Source organism: Sceloporus occidentalis, unplaced genomic scaffold, assembly GCF_023333645.1.
Source record: "Sceloporus occidentalis isolate IW3139 unplaced genomic scaffold, rSceOcc1.0.p SCAF_40, whole genome shotgun sequence".
In the NCBI taxonomy this organism is placed as follows: Eukaryota; Metazoa; Chordata; class Lepidosauria; order Squamata; family Phrynosomatidae; genus Sceloporus; species Sceloporus occidentalis.
In genome coordinates this window covers 1,905,310-1,926,426 of record NW_028317020.1, presented here as the reverse complement: position 1 = coordinate 1,926,426, position 21,117 = coordinate 1,905,310, and the positions used below count along the sequence as shown (strand labels likewise).

General features: G+C 38.4%; 1 protein-coding gene across 1 annotated transcript in view; it reads left to right on the top strand.

Annotated features, from left to right (window-relative positions):
* Positions 1-2,123: 2,123 nt before the first annotated feature.
* LOC149290195 (transient receptor potential cation channel subfamily V member 4-like) overlaps positions 2,124-21,117 on the top strand; it is a 34,414-nt gene continuing 15,420 nt past the window's right edge. The window contains exons 1-6 of the mRNA XM_089489391.1: positions 2,124-2,506; positions 10,274-10,446; positions 11,721-11,873; positions 12,032-12,172; positions 18,537-18,835; positions 20,890-21,069. Of these exons, the coding sequence (XP_089345517.1) occupies positions 2,124-2,506; positions 10,274-10,446; positions 11,721-11,873; positions 12,032-12,172; positions 18,537-18,835; positions 20,890-21,069 (1,329 nt within the window). The remainder of the gene's footprint in view (positions 2,507-10,273; positions 10,447-11,720; positions 11,874-12,031; positions 12,173-18,536; positions 18,836-20,889; positions 21,070-21,117) is intronic.

The following is a 21,117-nucleotide window of genomic DNA, read 5'->3' as shown; positions in this document are numbered from 1 at the left end:
TTTTCAAGTGATTGTGAAATACTGTATCATGTAGTCAGAAATCCAATACATACACAGCCTAGCAGACAATGTAAACCACGCAATGCTTTTCATCTAGATGTCCTGAAGCTTTCCAGTAACATTGCACAATACTGAAATACAGAAGTATAACCAGCTTAGAAAACCTTGTATTGCATGGCTAGGACTTAGTGAATGGTCTCTTTAAAACACTTTAAACCTAGTTTGTGTATATGAAAGTGGGGTTTGTTCCAAAGAGAAGTTAAGGAGTAGATGATTACCACCTCTGGGAATCCGATAGGCAGTGGTTTTTATGCTAGCCTCTAACGTAATGATCGTTGAAAGGCAAGAGAACATAAAATGTAAGCTGCAGTGGAGCACACCTATCCCTTTATCTATGGACTTTTTGTTGGGATAATGGAGTCCCAAATAGATTCCATTAGTCTAGAAGTCTAGCGTTTTTTTTTCTCTCATGCTTTACATTGATTTGCTGTCTTCGGTTATCTGGTGCATTTGTTCACGGAGTAGCACTGGGGATGTAAGACGCAGTTCTTTACACTACTTGGACTAAAATAATAATGGCCAGCACACTGAATGTGTTGAAATTGTGGAAATGTATATTTCATATCTCGATTGAGTTTTGTTTTGAAAATTATATATATTTATATCTACCCTACAATATGTTGTGCACCACCATGGGCTTGGCTAAGGGCAGTCCTCCAACTGAGGCACTCTATGCCTTTAGCGTTTAATAGCCTACCACTGTCCACTGTTTTCTAAACCAAAGCTTGATCTTTCTGCTACATAGTTCTGTCTGGTCCCATAAGCTGTGTAATATATTCTTTGTCAGTGAAAACATGTACTGAAGGAGTAATTTTTACTCCTTTTAGTCTCATCACTAAACCAGCTTCTCTTATGTTATAAATGACCAAGACTCGTATAACCAACTGTTGTTCTATCAAACAACCATTGTTATCTCAAAAAAGTTTATCTCTTTTATGATAGTGCCTTTTAAAGTGCTTTGTAAATATTAAGCTAAGTGATATCACTCTGTTTATATAATGCTTGACAAGCAGCACATACTCTACAAACCTCCTTGTTAGGTTTGCTAGAAAACCTAATTAAAACAGTTTGTTTCATTTTGAAGATAATACTTATTAGATTAGTTGTAGCAATATATTTGAAGAAAGCATAAAATAGTATTAGAAATACACACAAAGTCCGAACTGTACTACGCACATAGTACATTTACAAGAACAGTCGTAATATAGGATGGCATATGTGCCATGTCTGGAATTGTAACTGGACACTGCTTTTACTGTATATTACTGAGCTTTCCGTAAGTGAAGTTGTTCTGTAACGTGTATTGCCCTGCGTCGCAGTACTGCTTATCGACTTTCTGATTAACGTACTATTGTCAAAACTAAAGGGGGGAAAAAAGTAGGCATATAGGATGGCAAGATTTGAGGTTACAGGAAGAAAACGAACATGACTGGAAGTCTTCTCTTCACATATCTCTCTCTTTTCAAGCTTGTTGTGTATATCCCAGCCTCTGGAATTCATCTTCATCTTCATCTTGTTTATTCCATATATTCTCTTTGGCGCAAGTTGTGCTGATAATCGCTTGGATGTTCTCTGTTTAATTCATAAAGAATTTATGCGTGTGTACAGAATCTTCACTGGCTCCGTAAGCAGTGTGTTCATCTTCCAAAATACATTTAGGGAAACACATCCTTTTACATAAATTACAGTCACCATGAGAAATCGCTGCTCTTTGTACTCTAGTTCCACCCATACCCTGATGTGTGGACAATCCACTCCTGCCTGACCACTAGTTGCTTTGCCACCAATCTGACTTTACACAGATGGAACCACTATTTTGCTTGCATGTGGTCCTTCAAAGAGTGTCGTTCATGCGTAGTACTTTTACTGCATTTTAACTTATTCGTGTGGAAAAATTTGAAGTTTTAGAATGTACTTTGCCACCATATACACTACTTTCTGTAAACAGGATTTGGACTCTCTGTTAAAAAAAAAAAAATAAAATAAAATAAAAATGGATGTAAAGAAAGGAGACGTAGTATTAATAGTATATTTTTCTTTTCAGAAAATCTCTTACGTGAAATATGACCAGTCCCTCGCACCCTCCAAAACACAGTGTATCCCTGGACCTTGATGATACTCAAGGTGACGAGGGGTCTACAAATAATGACACATTCCCTCTCTCCTCACTTGCAAACCTGTTTGAGAATGAAGAGGGGACAGTACCCCCAGAGGTAACGCGAACTCCACAGCCTACTGCGGATGGCAGACAAAACCTAAAGATAAGGTTTCAAGGAGCTTTTAAAAAAGGAATGCCCAACCCTATGGATCTTCTGGAGTCAACCATCTATGAGTCCTCAGTTGTTCCAGGACCAAAGAAAGCACCCATGGACTCTTTGTTTGACTATGGTACTTACCGTCATCACCCTACTGAAAACAGGCGCAAGAGGAAGAAGATTCTTGCAGAGTAAGTGATGAAGTATTCCTTTTATGCGCAGTAATTTGTATTTACTCAAAACCTGAAAACGTTCTAAATGAGTTGACCCTGAGAACCTTTAAATATTAACCCTTTAATGGCCTATGTAGGGACGTATCAAATGTGCTAATCAACTAATACCTGTTCTAAGTAACACGCATTCCAACAGGGATATCAACCATACTGGTAGCAAAAGCACTAATCAGGAGTCTTAGATATCACCAGGTAAATTAGTATGAATGGGACAGTTTCAGACTGTGTGATCCTGAGATTTAGCCCCTTCACCCTAAGACTTGCGCAAAAACCCCTCAGACTCCAGGTGAAACCCTGACAACACGCAGTTATGTGTATATGTTGAGAGTATTGTTCTATAGCTGCATAACATATTAAATAACCGTATTTGCCCGAATATAGGCTGCACCCCCCCCACTTTAAGTCTTTAAAGTGGGGGTGCGGCCTATATTTGGGGTCTAGCGCCCGACGCCCTGGACATGCAGTTCTGGGCGCCGGGCAGGCAGCGGGGTTAGGATACAGATCCCCCGCAGCGGTGCAGGGGACCTGCATCCTACTCTCCGGTGCGCTCAGACAGCCTCCCCTGCCGGCACTTTCCACGGGGGGAGTGCCGGCACGGGAGGTTGTCTAAGCGCATCGCGCAGACGTTCACCGGCAATGCGCGTAAACTACCTCTATTGCCGGCACGTCTGCTCGGTGTGCTTTAACAATCTCCCTTGCCGGGAATTCCCCGGGTGCCTTGCGGGGCCGGCGGGGGTCATCTATTCTACGCAGAACGGTATACAACTTCTGGTGCCAGCGCTTCCGGTCTGCACTGGTAAGTCTAGGGGAGGGGGGCACATCTCAGGGATGGGGGGGACACAGAGTGGCAGCATATCTCGGGGGGGCAGAGTGGCAGCATATCTATTACACTTTAAATTACATTTTTTCTTTAAAAAAAGCACCTAACTTTTAGGGTGCGGCCTATACTCGAGCCAATACGGTAATATTAATTTGAGGTGCAATAAACTCTTATCAAACAGTGCTCACCAAATTCTATAGAAAAAATTCTATGCTATCGCTTAAGTATTATGCACATATTTTTATGGGCTACGTGTTCAGTTTGTATGTTCTTCCCTCTAGAAAATGTATCGCACATAGTTCCTGCTGCTTGCTCACAACAAAATTCCTTAGCAGATAAGGACCACTTTAGTTAATTTAATATACACTTTTTTTAAAATCTGATTTATTATGATGCCAACATTGAATAAATCGCCTCATCTGTTCGGTGGATTACAGAGTGTTTCAAAGCCATTTTGGTTTCTTCTCTTGTGTGTGTGTGAAGTTTTCAAAAGGCCGTTTTGATATGGCTGAGCGTTGTGACGAGCAAGGTGGCTTGATGGAGAGAGATTTTCTTTTAATGTATTTTTATATGTTAATTCACATGTCGCCTTTCCAACCAGTGACTTATTTAGGTGACAGCTCCTCAGAATGTTCCTACCAATGTCTCCTTTTCCTCTTAACCATGTTCTCTGAGTTAGGCTAGATGTTCTTGCTCTCTGCATTATTGTATTATTTACTAGAAATATCTTGAAGACGACGTGTTCCTGGTAGCTTAACAGAGGGACTACCATCCCTTGGACCTGCCACCTTTAGGGCTAGCCCATTTTCCCTTGCTCACCTTTTTCCTTACCCTAACATTTCCTGTGTCCAAATTGGGGACACCCACATTGGGGAGGATGGCAGCAGTCAGGGTGGTCTAGCCCTGGAAGATGCGTGGCCTCAAGCCTACCATTTCTGGATAGCCTCCATTGCTTTTTTACCACCTTTGGCCTGTCAGGGAAGGTCTGAGTATTTTCATAGCCAGCCCATACTGCCCACTGCCTGGAAAAATACACATCTAAGAGATATAGACTTGAAATATATTTTTAATGATTATTCAGCTATATATATATTTTTATTGAGTGCTGTAGGACTGTCTCCTTTACTAAGCCTTTAAAAGGAATCCTTTGTTAAAGAATTGTTTCAGTAATTTTCAGCCGTCTCTCCGTACATACACTTGCCAGACCCTACCTCCCCCAGGAAAGCCAACCCTGCTCTAAAGATTTATTTGATCCTCTCCATAAGCAACATGTCTGTTTTAGCTGACCAGCTATGTGTCATGTGTTCCCTTGTTGATATGGGTTTTAACTATCCTGGCATATGTTAATACTTTCACAAGCTAGGAAAAACCCCAATTGCCCTTGGGTGATCTCAACAGGCCATATTTTATTCATAACCATAAACCCATACACATGCATGCATTCTTTCTATATATATTTAATATCTTTCTATATATACATGCATTATGACTGCAAATTGTTAAATGGTATGCCGCAAAACGGGAAAATCTATTAAAAAAAAAACAAAAAAAAACACAAAACCCCACTGTGCATCCTTGAGGCGCATAGGATCTTAGAAGAAATGTCACACGCATGTGCTCCATATCTGTGCTCCTGAGAGATATGGGGACCATGTATACATTGTTTTTCCTGAAACTAATTGATAAATACTCACTCTTCAGGAGTTCATACTCTAGGAAAGTTTCCATACACACTCGCAAGGGAGTGCTGCCACTCTGGCCAAGGGGGGTTCAACTCAATGCCCCTTGCCCCTCCCCAGTTACTAAAGCACCAGTGCACATAACACACAGACTCGCACACTAAATCTAAAACACACTTACACTATAACATAATCCATCATACTACACACCTCAAACCTCTTTTCACTCCTATGTGTATTTGAAGTCTTTTGGACTGGTCCGTGGGACGATTCTCACTGTGCACTTGCCTGTACAGAATGTAAAAAATCTGTACTCTGCTTGTGGAGTTTTATATTGTGCAATATCCTGGGTCACGTACATGGTAATGGTGTTTTGTATTGTGTGTCTTTAGTTACTTTTATTTCCTTTTCACAAAAAACAAAGTCTAACAAAATGTACACTTTTTTGTGTAAATGTTGAAAACTAAAAGTAATTTCCTTCCTTAGATTTAAGAACAATACCGCCACTAAAGGAAGATGAACTGTTTCCATAATCCAAAAATAAATGTGATCTTTTAGATAAGGTGTTTATTTTTTGATGATGGAAATATAATGGTTTGGACGTTTGGTCTTACAATGCCTTATTTTTATCAACTTGCCACGTCGGGGTTTTTTTTTCTTAGGAGAACAAAATGAAAGGGCATGCATTTATTTTTTAAACCAAGGTACCATTTATTCTTACTTCGTCCTTCCTTGTCCAAAACTCTTTTTAACGTGTTCATAAACAATCGCAAAGACAGAGCGATTCCTTCCCACAAAGAGTGGTTGTGGTTGTTGCTTGGGTCGCCACATAATACTCTTTTGTAGAAAAGTTTAACCCCTTAATGACAAAGCCCGTACATATACGGGCTCAAAATGCATTGTTTTCAATGGGTTTAGGGACCACCCATTGTTCTTAAGGGGTTAAATGTTCTGTCTCAAATGTATCACAGATTGTACTCCTTAATTTGTCTTAACTATACCAAAATGTATATTAGATACCTTGAGCGGTTACCTGGCTCTGACATCAGATTCATGTTATAGATTTAAACTTGCACATATAGGTTCAATTAATGTTTTACAAAATAATCGGAGAAAGATTTCTAAGTATTGTAAAGTTTGTTTAACGTAACCTTCCATCTGTCTATGCAATTAACAAATCCCTTAAAGTCCGGAAACTGGTGTGTAGCGATATCACCATTGTGTTGTCCACAGAAAATCTGGAATGTATATTATTCTGATTAACATACACATTGCTGAAATAGTCGGTTTGTCTGATTTTAACGATTCTTTCCAATGCTGATGAAAAGATAATATTCGTTGAGCAAATTCAGATATCTTTGTACTTTGTGTATTTCCTTTTGCTGCTTAACCTCGTTATTCAGATCTATGTTTTCCTATCCATTCTAACTCGTGTAACAATTACAAAAAAATGTACAAAATGTTTGGCTTGTCATATTTCAGCAATGGCTGAACACACATGCGCATACAGACACATTTACTTATATATTTGAGTTTCTGTTTCATGGAGCAACCCAAGGGAATGTAATGTCACTTGTGAGTCTGCCCACAACTCACAGATGATGTAACAAGAGTGGCAATATGATGATCACTGAATGTTCCAAACATGGTACAACCCATCATTCCCTTGTATGGATGTCCAGTATACACAACATTGTGCATCAATTTGCCCCTACAAATTGTTTGTTTTTTTAAGCATAGAAACATAGTGTCTAGGGCTGCAACAACTAATCGATAAAATCGATGATAATCGATAATGAAATTCGTTGGCAACGAATTTCATTATCGATTAGTTGAATTGATTTTTATCGATTATAAAATGAGGGTTTTTTCAGAGCAAATGCTCTGAAAAATACCCCTCGTGTTATAATCCGTTAGTGTGACTCACAGGAGTCACAGCAGCAGTTGCTACTTACAGTTCCTCCCTGCAGTCACTGCCGATTGGCCCGCCCACTTCCTTTTTCCAGTCCCTCCCTGCAATCACATGGCTGTGACACTCATCTAACTGTGAGTATAAAATTAGTATTTGGGCTGCTGAAAGTTAGGGGAGGTGGGGGTTAATTTAGGGGCAGTTATAGTTAATGGGGTGTTTAGGGTTAACTTAGGGGCAGTTATAGTTAATGGGGTGTTTAGGGTTAACTTAGGGGCAGTTATTGTTAATGGGGTGTTTAGGGTTAACTTAGGGGCAGTTATAGTTAATGGGGTGTTTAGGGTTAATTTAGGGGCAGTTATAGTTAATGGGTTAATTTAGGGGCAGTTGTTGATGGGGTCTTCAGGGTTAATTTAGGGCAGTTTTGGTTAATGGGGTCTTCTCTTAAGGATTAATTTAATGCTGAGGACTGAGGGTTAATTTCATTAACTTAATAAAGTTAACTTAAGGTGCAGTTAAAGGTAAAGGGGGGCAAACTGAGGGGAATCTAAATCCTGGGTGCAGTGAAGATTAACCCTGTATTTATTTATAAAAGTATTGTGTCTGTGAACGAGTCTGCAAATCCTATGAGTGCACTATGGCATATCAGGGGGGTATACGGCATACCTGAGGAGGACGGAGTGACATATCTGGGGGTATAAGGCATATGTGGGGAGGGCAGTGTGGCATGTCGGGGAGGGCAGTGTGGCAAGCCTGGGCTCAAATATGCATAACTGGGGGGCAGGTTGGGGAAATAAAAACAAGAATAAAATTTATTCTGCCATTTGTTTTTAACATTCTATGTTACTTTATTAAATAATTGAAAATAAATGAAAATATATATTTTTTTTTATCCGATTAATCGAAAAAATAATCGGCCAACTAATCGATTATGAAAATAATCGTTAGTTGCAGCCCTAATAGTGTCAGCAGATAACTATTTGACCCATCTATCTGCCCAAGAAGAAAAACACATGAAAGGTCTATTCGTGAAAAGTATTTTTAAATAATGTTAACATTTGCATTGAAATGAAATCGGTGTATAACAAAATTAAATGGAGTCCCTCACTCATTCACTCTTTCATTTACACTATCATTAATTCTCTCATTTACACATATTCATGAATGCATTTTCAAAAAATCATTCACACCATTCATTCATGCACAATTCATTCATTCTCTTTCACACAATTCATCCATTCATTAATTTATTCATTCCCATGATTATGGGTGGGGTAAAAAAAAAAAGCCTTTTAACTTGTTATGGACTTCTATAGTAGTATATAGGACTCCTATACATGTAGAAGCATGAAACTTTCTAGTTTCACCTCTTGCTACTCGACATGATTCAGCAGCTTAAGGCTTTTATTTTTTTGTATGTTCATAGTAGAGGAAAAACTGGTTTGGTGGCTTTTCCTGCTGCTTGACGATAAATCCTATATAATTTGAATATGAAATTACACTTCATTGAAGAACAGGCCATTATTTCCAAGAAATTAGCAGTCACCCCTGTCACATGTGAACAGGTGAAAAGATTTCCTAAGTCTTTTGTTGCGGAATGCTTATTGTACAATGCAACGTTAGCCCTGTCATTGCTTATCCAAGATACCACACCTTAAGTCTTAACCAAATCTGTTGTTGCCTTCATTTTCATGTGACGCAAAAGCAGGCACTGATAGAAACTTGAAAGGACACCCCCCACATGAAATTCTCCAGAGAGGTGCGCATCGGTCCTGCATGATTTATAATTAGCTGAGGCGACCTTAGCGAATATTTAACTATCAAAACGCAGGGTCTACTCGGCACTTCATGCAGAAGTTAAGTGGGTAAGGTGAAATGTTTCAGTTTGTATCTTCCCACAAGTTAATAAACAAATCCCAGCGTGTGCTCTGAATATGTAGTTAGTTATTTGTAAGCCGTTATCCCCTCGAAGCCTCAGACAAAAATTAGTCCGCTATGGTGTTTAGATATATTCATCCATATATAGATTTTAAACTATATGTTTTACACGCGAATAAAAGTAAAGATATTATTTTTCTTTTCTGATCTTAACAGGAAAAAAAAGTCTCTCATATGAACCACCGCCTTAGTGGGTGCAGTGGAGCTGAGAACTCTAATAAAAGCAGTGCCTGCTTATATATTTGATATTTCTGCCGACTGTGCAACTAGCCTTTCTCATTTCAGCACATTCCTAGGACTCTGTGAATCTGTGTAGAAAATCTAGCAGAGCTTGATTGTGTGGCACAAACATGAACATACATTTTATCAACAAGTTAGCGGGTTAGAGTGTGACGTTATTCATCGATGAAGCTCGGCCCAAGTTGCAATATCCACATTTGCTTGTGCAGTGGAGGTGGTGACTGCCAAAATGTAAGCAACATTTGGCAGTGATCTAAATGAGTGGCATTTCCGAATGAAGCACCGCTTTTATTTTTTAGGTGGATGAACGGACATCAACAGGGTAATTATTATGTGCCTCGCTTATGGCTGGGAGAAATCTGATCATTACAGCATAGATGTAATGTCTGATGCATGCAGAATAGTACACGTGAACCCCTGGTGGAGGTTCCATGGGAAAACAATGATCATCTTTTATGGCAACCCTAGTCAGGTTCTCCTTAATAGGAGCTGGGTTCCCGACCTAGCGTTATCCTGATGGGAACAAGCACTGCTCTATAAACTGCATGACTACTCGAAAATGGTGGCAGAATCTTTATACAATGCTTCCTTTGACCCTCTAGCACGTGAATGTGTTTTTATTTGGAAATATAAACTGTACATATTTTAGTTTCTCTTAACCATGAAAAAAACCGTATACATATTGTACAGAAGGGGCAAACATAGATCATAGATGTAGCTTTTCAGCAGCATGTACCACGATCAACAAGCTTCTTTTATGTACTGTATCTACCCACAGGTTAAAAATAGTAAAGTAAAATATTCATGATACAGACACCATTCCGATTTTGCTGAACCGGGATTAATGAAACAAAGTACATTTACTTCACTGATCCTTGAAATAAAAATGTCATAATACTGTTGTAAATGGTTTCTAAATTATAGATTTGGTCGTAGTTTAAAAGCAAGGACGATTAATTTTTACATGTAGCTTTCCTGTCAAATGTTTTTCTGTACTACACTTTCTATTATGACGATCACTGATTTAATACTGTGCTTTAATGTACATCTTTAATGGATCATTGGACAAACTTTCCATTGTAGGCTGTCAGAATTCTGTCTGTGACTTTTTTTTTTTTTTTTTTTTTTCTCCTTTCCAGGAAGGAGAATCAAAATTCCCAGAAACCAAGTCCTGACCCCCCTCCAGTAATCAAGATGTTTAATAGACATATTCTTTTTGACATTGTATCGAGAGGATCCACAGCTGAGCTCGAGGGATTCTTGCCTTTCTTGTTGGCTCAGAAAAAGCGGCTGACTGATGAGGAATTTCGAGGTTAGGTGCAGAAACCAAATAAATTGGGTGCCTCGTTTTATTCCTGCCTTTCACAAACGCATCCCACTGAGTTTAATCTGCAGGAATCTTAATCTTCTAAAGTAGGCACATACCAGAGCAGGCGGAAAAAAAAACATAACTCTTTGTTGCTAGAGCAGACTTAAGGGTTAATTTGAGCTTCTGCCAAGACCCCACTAACACATTGTTATGCTTGCCTATACAACATCATGCTAATTTATGTCCAACAGCGCACATGTCATAACTGCATTTAAAGGAAATTTATTGTGAAGCAGGTCATGTAGTTGCTCCCACTAGGGTGTTGAACAATTATTCTGCAGCAAGCATTGAAATCAATACAGGATAACCCTTCCTGTGGCACAAAAATTCCATTTATTCTACATGTTGGGATAGACATAGCATGTGCCCTTGACTACATGGTCTTTTTTTTCTGCTTATTTGGTATGCTAAAGCCTGATGTTCTTAACATTCTGAACTCCATCGTTGCATTTCTTGTTACTGAAGGTATGGCTGAATTGTCTCTCTAAATTAATCTGGAAATTTTTATTCTAATCTCAGGCTAACAATAGGTCCTCTAGGCCACACGATGCTATGTACAGTATTTGGTCAAGTATTTAAAGGAGAGCAGTTCAGGGTGCCGTTGCCTCGTAGTCTCATTTACACATCTGGGTATATGATCCTTGCCACCTGTAGCTTTATATTAGTGCTTTTATTGGACAGGGCATCAGTGGCGAACCCCTTTCATGTCAGCATTTGTTGTGTTAGTATATATATGTATATGTATATATGTGTGTATGTATATGTATATATGTGTGTATATATATGTATATATGTGTGTATATATGTGTGTATATATATGTATATATGTGTGTATATATATATATATGTTCATCAGCATTAGATTCACCTGAAAGAGTTTGTGGAGCAAATTCAAATGTGTGTGATGTTGGGAGCAGACTGCAAAGATGCCTGCCCACCAAATGCCAATATTGCACAGAAAATGTAAAACAGTGACATAAAGGTAGGAAAACCTAAAAAGAACATTAAACTAAACTTCAAAAAGGTGCTACATACTATGTTTGTCCTCTATCCAGTAGCAGATTGAGATCTGTTATATTCAAAATAGCCTCTGTGAAATGGACATACACCGCGTGACAGGCAAGGCATATAAGCACTACGGAACCCGCCAAATGCGATAGATTGTGTATATTCCAAATGTAACCCAAAATAAAATTAAACCCACTGTGTTTTACTAGAGCCCTCAACAGGGAAGACTTGTCTACCTAAAGCACTGCTAAACTTGAACGGAGGAAAAAATGACACTATTCCGATGTTGGTAGACATTGCTGAGAAAACTGGCAATCTCCGTGAATTCATCAACTCTCCATTCCGTGACGTTTATTACAGAGGTGGGTAACCATGGCCAGCTCGGCTAGAGATGGTACAGTAGGATGGTACGTTGACAGTCTGGAAGGCCTCTAATCCAAATATTTGCATTAGTAGAGACAAACTCAAGGTACAAGGTGCCTTAATTCTTACAATCCTTACCAAATTCTGATTCTTCCAGGACAAACAGCCCTTCATATAGCTATCGAAAGACGATGTAAACATTATGTGGAGCTGCTAGTAGAGAAGGGTGCTGATGTTCATGCCCAGGCCAGAGGTCGATTTTTCCAACCAAGAGATGAGGGTGGATACTTCTATTTTGGTAAGTCTATTTATGTTTCAGTGGTTTACATGTATTGATATTATTGCTTGGGAAGTTAAATCGTAGCTGTGTGGCCAACCCAAATTATTATAATACCTAGTGTCTCACATATGCACAGTGTCATGTCATTTAGATACAAAACAAGGTACAAGCGTGGTGGTGGGACCCTTAGCACAGCTTGTAGGGGAGCCCAGCATGTGTATAATAATACATATGTTAGATATGTTCAAAGCTTGGGCACATTCGTTTTCGGCCAACAAATTTCTCTCCCTCACCCTGATCCTCCAATCCAAAGCGCTGTCATTTTGACATAAGTTGAACTCGGGGCAATATGGTGACGCCTTCGGTGATGTTCTCTCCTTCAATTGTAGAATCGTGGAGAGAATGTCACTGGATGCGCCACCATATCGCCCTGAGTTCAAGTCAGGGCAAAATGACAACGCTTTCGGTGACGTCTCCTCCAGATTAGAGGTTCAGGGAGAGGATGTCACCTCAAGCCCCGTCATTCTGGCAGAAGTTCTCAATGTCAGAGGAGATGCGATTGAAGATAGCAGATTGAAGGAAGAGAAGGGTAAAGATAAAGGAAGACCAAAAAGTGGTCGGCTAAGATGGTAGAGAAACATTTAGAGAGTGAGAGAGAGAGAGAGAGAGAACGAGATTTCGAGTGAGTGAATGTGGGCCCATGTATTTCAGACTAAAATTAATTTTAATTCATTTTGCTTTGTTTTCGTCCAAATTCAATAAAATTCTGTAAATTTGCAATTCTGAGTATACTTGTAATGCTGTAAAACGTGGGATTTCTGTAATAAGGTGTCCAAAATGACTATAGGCAGTTATAAGACCATGTTGCTCTATTACAATACTGTGAAGGAATGTAAACAATTTAAAATATGAAAACTCAGTCACATGTTAAATGTAATTCAACAAATGCAACAGTAAAACCCACAGTGTATTATGGAAATAAGCTCTTATTTCAATGACATAGTTAAACCACTCCACGTAGCAGTATGTTTAAATGTAAATATATTCACACAAATTTTCTTAGGTGTGTGACACTCTGCAGCAGCACTGAGGAAAAAGTGCTTCGATTTTTTATTTATTTATTTATTTAGTTTTCCTTTCTAATTATTATATAATTATGACTTTCATGTTTTGGGTTGTTATGTGATATGGGTGTCTCTGTATTTTTCCAACAATAAATCTCAATTGTTCCAAGAATTTATTTGTAATATTTGTAGCTGATAATCTACATTAATAAATAACAAAACATACGGCAAAAACTTGATCTAAGCAGCAGACTAGAACACTACACGGAAACGATGAGAGTATTAGTCAACGTACTGTGGAATTGCCTCTTAAGTGTCCTTTAAACACAAACTATGCATTCGGGGTATTACCATACTTGGATTTATTTTAAAAAGGGGGTACCTATATTGGGGAAGACAACTGAAGCAAAATTTTAAGTTTGTGCAAAGATATACAGTTTTGAATTTTGCTGTTTAATTTGGTTGTTAAATGGCTGCACAAAAAGTGGTAGAATGTTAAATAGCAAAGGTTTTCTGTTTTTCACATACATATAGGTTTGTGGAGTCATTTTGTAATCTGTCCTTATATGTTGGACTAAATTACAACATATAATTGGGTAAATTATTTTCTATTTCTATCTAAGTGTACCATATCACTCTTTTGCTAGTTTTTTAATCCGTACGTGCTACCAGGGCTGCAGTCCTAGCATATCAACTTTAAAAAAATACATAGTTTTACAAAAAATAATGTGCCTCTTTCACACTATATAGTGTATATCAATAAGTGTTTTGGAAACGTGCTACTTGGCCTGAAAGAAACACCATATGTGTGCATATACTAAATTTAGAGAAATTTCAAATTAGGGTTTAAAAAAAGACATCTTGAAAATGCTGAAACTGCTCAAGTAAGTGTAGAATGGCCTGTGGCCTTAAGCGGTTGATGTTTAAAATGCTGGGATTTGGTCTGGATATCTAACAAGGAGCAGTACATGGTTAGCATTCTGGATCCATTTTGTCGGCCACTAACCATGTCGGGCCCAGACTAGGCCTCCTGGCATATTGGTGGTCAATAGGGTCAAATACATACTGATGCTGCCACTCAGGTGGCAGATTTGGGTCCTGCAGTGTGCGGCCACCAGTTGGAAATATAAAAGCATAAAAATTTAGCATTGCCAGCTGGATACGCATAGCCGACACGTGTATCATTTGGCGACTGCTGGCTTTAAAGTGCTAAGGGCATTTAGTCATTTAGAGTGCTGCCCTGTACCATTTACAATGTTGGCACTGAACGTTGCCTAGCCTTATTAGAAAATGCTATCATAGCAGAATGTTGACATGTCATTGGAAATCTGGCAAATTCTTTTGATGTATGTTTTTAAAGAGATCTTTAATTTAGTGAAGTTTAGAATTCTTACACATTTTAACTGTAATTAGCAGCGAAGGAGGTAACCACAGAGGATCTACACCAGTTAAATGCCACCTCTCATGTGAAAGGGATAGAATTAGAATGCCATATAAAACTAACTTTATTTTCACTTTTGACTATTCATGCTTTTAAAATTTGGTTCCAGAAGCAAAGCAAAAATCTGTGCACGTGGAAATTTTTAGTAGTAGCTTCCCCTAACACCTGAAGATATTATTCTTAACATATATTACTATTTAGGATAATGATATCACAGTCCTAATTTCTGTGGTGACAGGCTTAACGGCACATGGGTTTTCCTTTACTTTATAGATTGAGATGTTGGCTTGATTCGTGTTTCCTGGATATACGTTTCTTAAAACTTAAATTATTTTCCACAGCACTCTGTCCAAACTTTTCTTCACACAGTACGGTTATGTGGAGTTTCCTGCTCAGGAAGTGAGTGAACAGAATCTAAATAACATTTTTGCCAACCTGTCCTGCAATTATGGGAGTTCCCTGGAGGAGAACAAGCATGGCATATATTCTCACCAGTGACAACATCAGTAGAGGACAGAGGCCTGTTATAAGAAAACCAAAGGCCTATTCATTCACTTGAACCAGACATATAAACAGCGTTATTGAAATAATCTGATTTTGGGTAAAGATGATGGCAGGGACGACGAGGTGGAGTGTGGCAGGAAATCTCAGCAGTTATAAGGTTGTGTGAATCCACCTAAATTTTGGGCGTGGGGAGATCAGTCTCACCAATGTGGTGTACATGTTGGTGACCGGACGGGAGTGGTCGCTACATCCACCTCTGACCGTAAATAATGAAGTCATGGATGATTTTAAAGAGGTAAATAATGAAGTATTCAACCTATGTAGGTCCTGTGTAAGAGGCAGCCAGGAATAGGTTACACCCTGTAACACATGGGGTATTGTATTTATACAGAGCAGTTGTGGTAAAAGTGGCTCAATCAGTAGGACCATTTCCATTGGTCGATATGGTGGTTGCTTCAGAACTGCACTTGAATTGACCTTCACAAGGCCATCCATCCAAAGGTCAAAATAGGACATTTGTCCTGGCACTCAGGCTCAGAATTGGTCCTTGCACTCCTATCTGTATCACTCCAAGAAAATTGCTGTGCAGGTAATGTTTGTGATTCAGGGGTTCAGATATTCAACCATGCAAAAAAAAATTAAGCAAAAATATTGCTTAATTATCTCTTCCAATATGTGATGTGGTCAATGGCATCTTATTGTTTAAACCATGTAATTACACGTGCTGCCTAAAACTTGCTATTATGATACAGGCAGCAAAGAAGAGTCTATGTAGGTACAGTTTCTGTAGGTTGCCAGCTTTGAATAAAAAAAAATACGATTTTCTCTTTTCATTTTAATTCTGATTTTCGTAGTCTCGTGTCTACATGGTTCCTGCATTTTGCGTGTGGATGTATGTATATATGTATGTATATATATGTGTGTGGATGGATATATGTATGTATGTGTGTGTGTGTGTGTGTGTGTGTGTGTGTGTGGATGTATGTATACCTTCTGTATACATACCTGTTTTATGCCTACCAAGGGACAGAAATCTCTCTGCTCCACTTCCTTTTTGGACTATTATTTAGGTATTACAATTGTAGCATTAGAAGCATCATTTCTAGCGGTGTTGAATGGCCAACTAATTCTCAGGAATGATTCTTCAATCATGTAAAAATGGCAGTCACTGATAGGTGATTGGCATAGAAATCAAAGATGGCTTCTTAAGTTTCCCTGCTGATCTTGTGATTAAGTTTTTAACAGTAAAGTACAAAATAAAAGATCTGTGTAAATATCAACATATAACTTACTTTACGATAATGGTGAAATGGTCTTTCTTGCATTTGTACTTGCGGCAAGATGTCTTTCTTCCTTTGTCCCAAAAATGATTATACTAATTGTCGGCTTTTTGCTTTGTGCACTGTTTAGAGTATAAATACACCAATTTCCGAAACAGGCTTGGCATATATTGTTTTTTTGTTTTATATCTAGAAACTGTTTTAAGAATAGAATTGGATGCTTGTTAGTGTAATCTAGAAATACACTTTTCCTATCTACCACCACACTGTGCCAATATTATGCAAACAAGCAGGTTAATGAGTCTGTGCTGACACAGAGCTGTCATTTCAGACACCTGCGTGCCGTCCCCAGGGCAGACAAGTCTTCTGAGAGGCTGCCCTGGTTACCGGTGAAGCAGCCACATGACATTAGGAAGTGAGATTCTATATACCTGTTATCCGTCTCAGGCTTATGGGGACAGCACCTAGTTTATCATAATCAAGTTAGCAATTTGGGCAAAGATTTACAATATTTGATGCTACTGATGAGATTAATACATCTACGTTCTAAATGTTCACAAACTACACAGTCATACATGCCAAAGTAAAGACTGGATTAGACCCGATTTTATTTTTTATTTATATATAGCGCCAACAATTTACACAGCACTTGATACAATACATATATTTAAGAGGTATAACAAGCCTAGAATTGATAGATTAAGACAAATTAGGTGAAGAGGGCCCTGCTTGCAAGCTTACAATAATGAGGGAATGGGGTAAGGACAAATATAAGGAATAGAGGTGGTGAGAGGGCAGTAATGTATTGAGGATCAGTGTTATGGAGGGCTTTATATGTTAGTACAATGATTGTAAATTTAATTCTAAAGGTAATAGGGAGCCAGTGGAGAGTGGGAAAGCAGAAGAAGAGTGCAGTGCAAGCAAGATGATTAGAGAGTATATTGATCCTGAGGTATCTATTGCGTTTGTCTGTACATGTTACAGAACCTAATGGTGTTTGTCACTATAGTCTATGGATGTATAGCATTATTTTCCAACTTACTCTTCCTATAATTAGAATCCGCTGTCTTTGAATTCAGGCCCCAGCCTGCTAATTAACTCTTAGTCCAGGCTGAGAAGAGTACATTACAAGCCGTAAGCGCTGTGCACACTTTAAATAAAAAGGAATACCTTGCCTTAAAGAAAGGAAAAATGGCTAAATACAAAGTGCACATTGTCTTAAAATAACCGAACATAACAGTATTGTATGTGTGAGCTGCTCCTATGTGTGAGGGTTAGTGGGACTCAGCTGTTGTGTCCGTTCACACCCACAATAGTTTCATGTGGGGATTATCAAATGGACCAGACAAAAAAACGCAATATCCGCTTACATATAAAATGAATATGAAAGCGGCATTGTGCTTTTTATCTGGTTGAAAGTACTTTAATATGCATACATTTTTTGGAATGGCTCCATGGAAACTGGCCCTTTAAGGAACAGTTGTTATGCTGTTTTTGGCAACAGTGGAGTAAATCACAAAAAGTGGCCAAAGAACCGAGGTGATCAGGAGGCATGGAAATGCACATTTAAAGGATATCCGCTTTTTGACAGTATGAATATTTTTGAGAGTCATATTTTGGGCAAAAAAATCTGAAAATTTGAGAGGCAAAAAAATCCTCTCTGGAAACAGTAGTTTTACATACCGTGATAATGCAACAGAGCGAGCTGTCATTATGTGGTTTATGAATTCATGTATATCCACAATGTATTTATTTATTGTGTTTTAATGTGCAGAAATGATTCAAGTGTATCCACATGTTCGCACAAAGAAAAACAAACATCCCCCAATGCCAATCGGTTGTCTCCATATTCACTCCAAGCCTGTTTTGCATATGGTATGAAAAGATGCAATAGTAAGGGAAATCATCATAGCCGTAATAGGAACACTTAAACTGATACAGTTGAAAATGGCCCAAAAAATATCTATAGTATTAATTCAAGGTTCTTGAGTCTCCAGTTATGTTTTTTCCCCGACGTATGGTAAAATAAATTTAGTCATTTTAGCTCTGTACTTGGATGGAATGTCTAATATTATAAAATTATTATTCACTAGGTGAGCTCCCGCTATCTCTGGCAGCTTGCACCAACCAACCTGACATTGTGCACTACCTGACAGAGAATGCTCATAAGAACGCAGACTTGCGGCGCCAGGACACACGAGGCAACACTGTATTACATGCTTTGGTGGCCATTGCAGACAACACAAGGGAAAATACAAAGTTTGTAACAAAGATGTATGACCTTTTGGTCATTAAATGTGCCAAACTATATCCTGACTGTAGCCTGGAGGCTATCCTCAACAATGATGGGATGTCGCCACTTATGATGGCTGCCAAACTGGGCAAAATTGGGGTGAGCGTTTTCCTAAATAATTTTAAATTCTGTTAAGTTCACAAAGTTTTTTTAAATGCGATGTTCAATGATCATATGTTGTTGTTTTATGCTTTGCTTTTAATTTGTGATTACTCAATTAGAATAAGCATGATTAAATGATTTTTTTTTCTGCGCTGTCTGCCACTACAAAATTTGTGTTGTTTATATATACATTTGTTGCTTATATGTTGCTTTTGTTTGTGATGAGCTTCCCAGACATAATATTTGTTAGTTGTGCTTGACATGGGCTTTAATTACAGAAAATGTTAGAATAGTTCACAATAGCTGAGTATTTTGCCCCTTAGTGGTGAAACGGAGAATTACATCCTATATATTTTTCTGTATTTGCTTAATTATTAATATTTCTACTACTATGACTACTTTTACAGAAACCAGAGTTGCTGGACAATTTTGAAAATAGCACCTACTCATGGACATGAAGTATTTTGCCTATTTTTAGCATTTCTACATATCTTGCATATTGATTTTGGTCAGCTAATTTTAACAAATAACACCACAGTTTAGTGCTTGTTTAATTTGTGTGATGTGCTCAATAATCAAATGTGCAGTCTGTGATTTAGCCACAATAAACCTTAAGAATGCTGGCCCTTTTCATCATATTGAAGCATAAACGATTCCAAAGCTACATAATGGAGCGTTCAATGATATTCCAAAGCAACTCCAGAAAACGGTTGTTGTCGCGTATCTGTTTTAAACAGGTTTATGCAGTAATTACCAGGGCTCTGGTGTTCCACCAAACCACTGTTTAAAGCCATGTTGACCAAGTGGAGAAGGGTTCCATTGTGCATCTTCCCAGTGATCTAGCTAAATATCTCAAAGCAAGGTGTAAAGGTATCCTAGAACAACAAATATAGGTCTGTATGTCTCTCTCATCTCAGGTTTGATCAGTGTTCTTGATACAATAAAGAGACTGGGCAAACTTTGTTTCAGGGCAGAATTGCAAGACAGAAGCCACTGCTCTCTTTAAAACATTGACAAATGTTGCTTAAATCCTCCTTGAGTGTTCGGGAACAACATTCCATTAACATTTTGGGTGATATAGGCCTCTTTTGTCTGGTGAAAAGCAAATACTCCATTCCACATTACCAGATAAACACAAGGTATGGCCGAAAAAGACAAGATACCAAATGTTTAGGCAGGTGAATAATTGAATAAGTTGTCGGCGTCTTTGAAGAAGGTAATTTTAAGAGTTTAAAAAAAAATAAAAAATAGAGGGAGCTTAAGGTTATGTGGAAGTAAGTTCCAATTATATGGGGCAACAGTTGGATGGAAGATGGTAATAGTAAGAAGAAAGATGTCCTAAACAAGGAAGAGTGCAGTAGGCCACAATTAGATTACAAACGCTGTGTGTGCGATCAGGATAGAGGTTTATAGAGGAACAATTATTTTGGCATCACGGTTTGGCTACATATTAGGTTAACATGATATCTTACAGTAACTTATTTAGTCTGTAGTTCCCGAAATAAGAGAGGCTGATGTAGAATGTCAGCAAAATATAATGTAATTACCTATTGCCTGTGCAGGAATGAAGAATTAACTGCATTGTTACTGGATATAGTACTCGCCCTATTAGGGGAAGACGATTCATGTAACAATGGAGGCGTGAAGCACTAGCAGTGAACACAGCCCTCATATTACAAATGGCTGTAGATCACAGCTGCCCCATCCCTTCGACTCATTATACGCAAGGAGCAGGGCATTTATGTATGTGTTATTGGTGCTATCAATGTCTGTTGCGACAAACGAAGGAACGTGCAGAAGTTTTAATTGTAATCTACTAGAGGTTTTGATCTACCTTTTATCACACAAAATGACCCACACAATCAAGTGTTAAATTATATCCTAATTACAGACTACTAAAAGCTTGTCACAAGAATGACTTTGCAGCTCTATTTAAACAGAAAAAGTCCATTTGCATAGAGAGAACTTTACATTTTCACGTTCAACTAGAATGTTTAGGACTCCTGTCGCACCCGGCTTGACTTGGTGTTACACATTTGTTATCTTCACAGATATTTCAGCACATTATTCGACTTGAAATAAAGGATGAAGATGCACGCCACCTCTCACGGAAATTCCGTGACTGGGCATACGGTCCTGTCTACTCCTCGCTGTATGATTTGTCTTCGTTAGACACTTGTGGAGAAGAAGTCTCTGTTCTGGAAATCTTAGTTTATAATAGCAAGGTTGAGGTAAGATCGATATTTTGGATGTAAAGCCTTAGATGTTTAATGGACTCG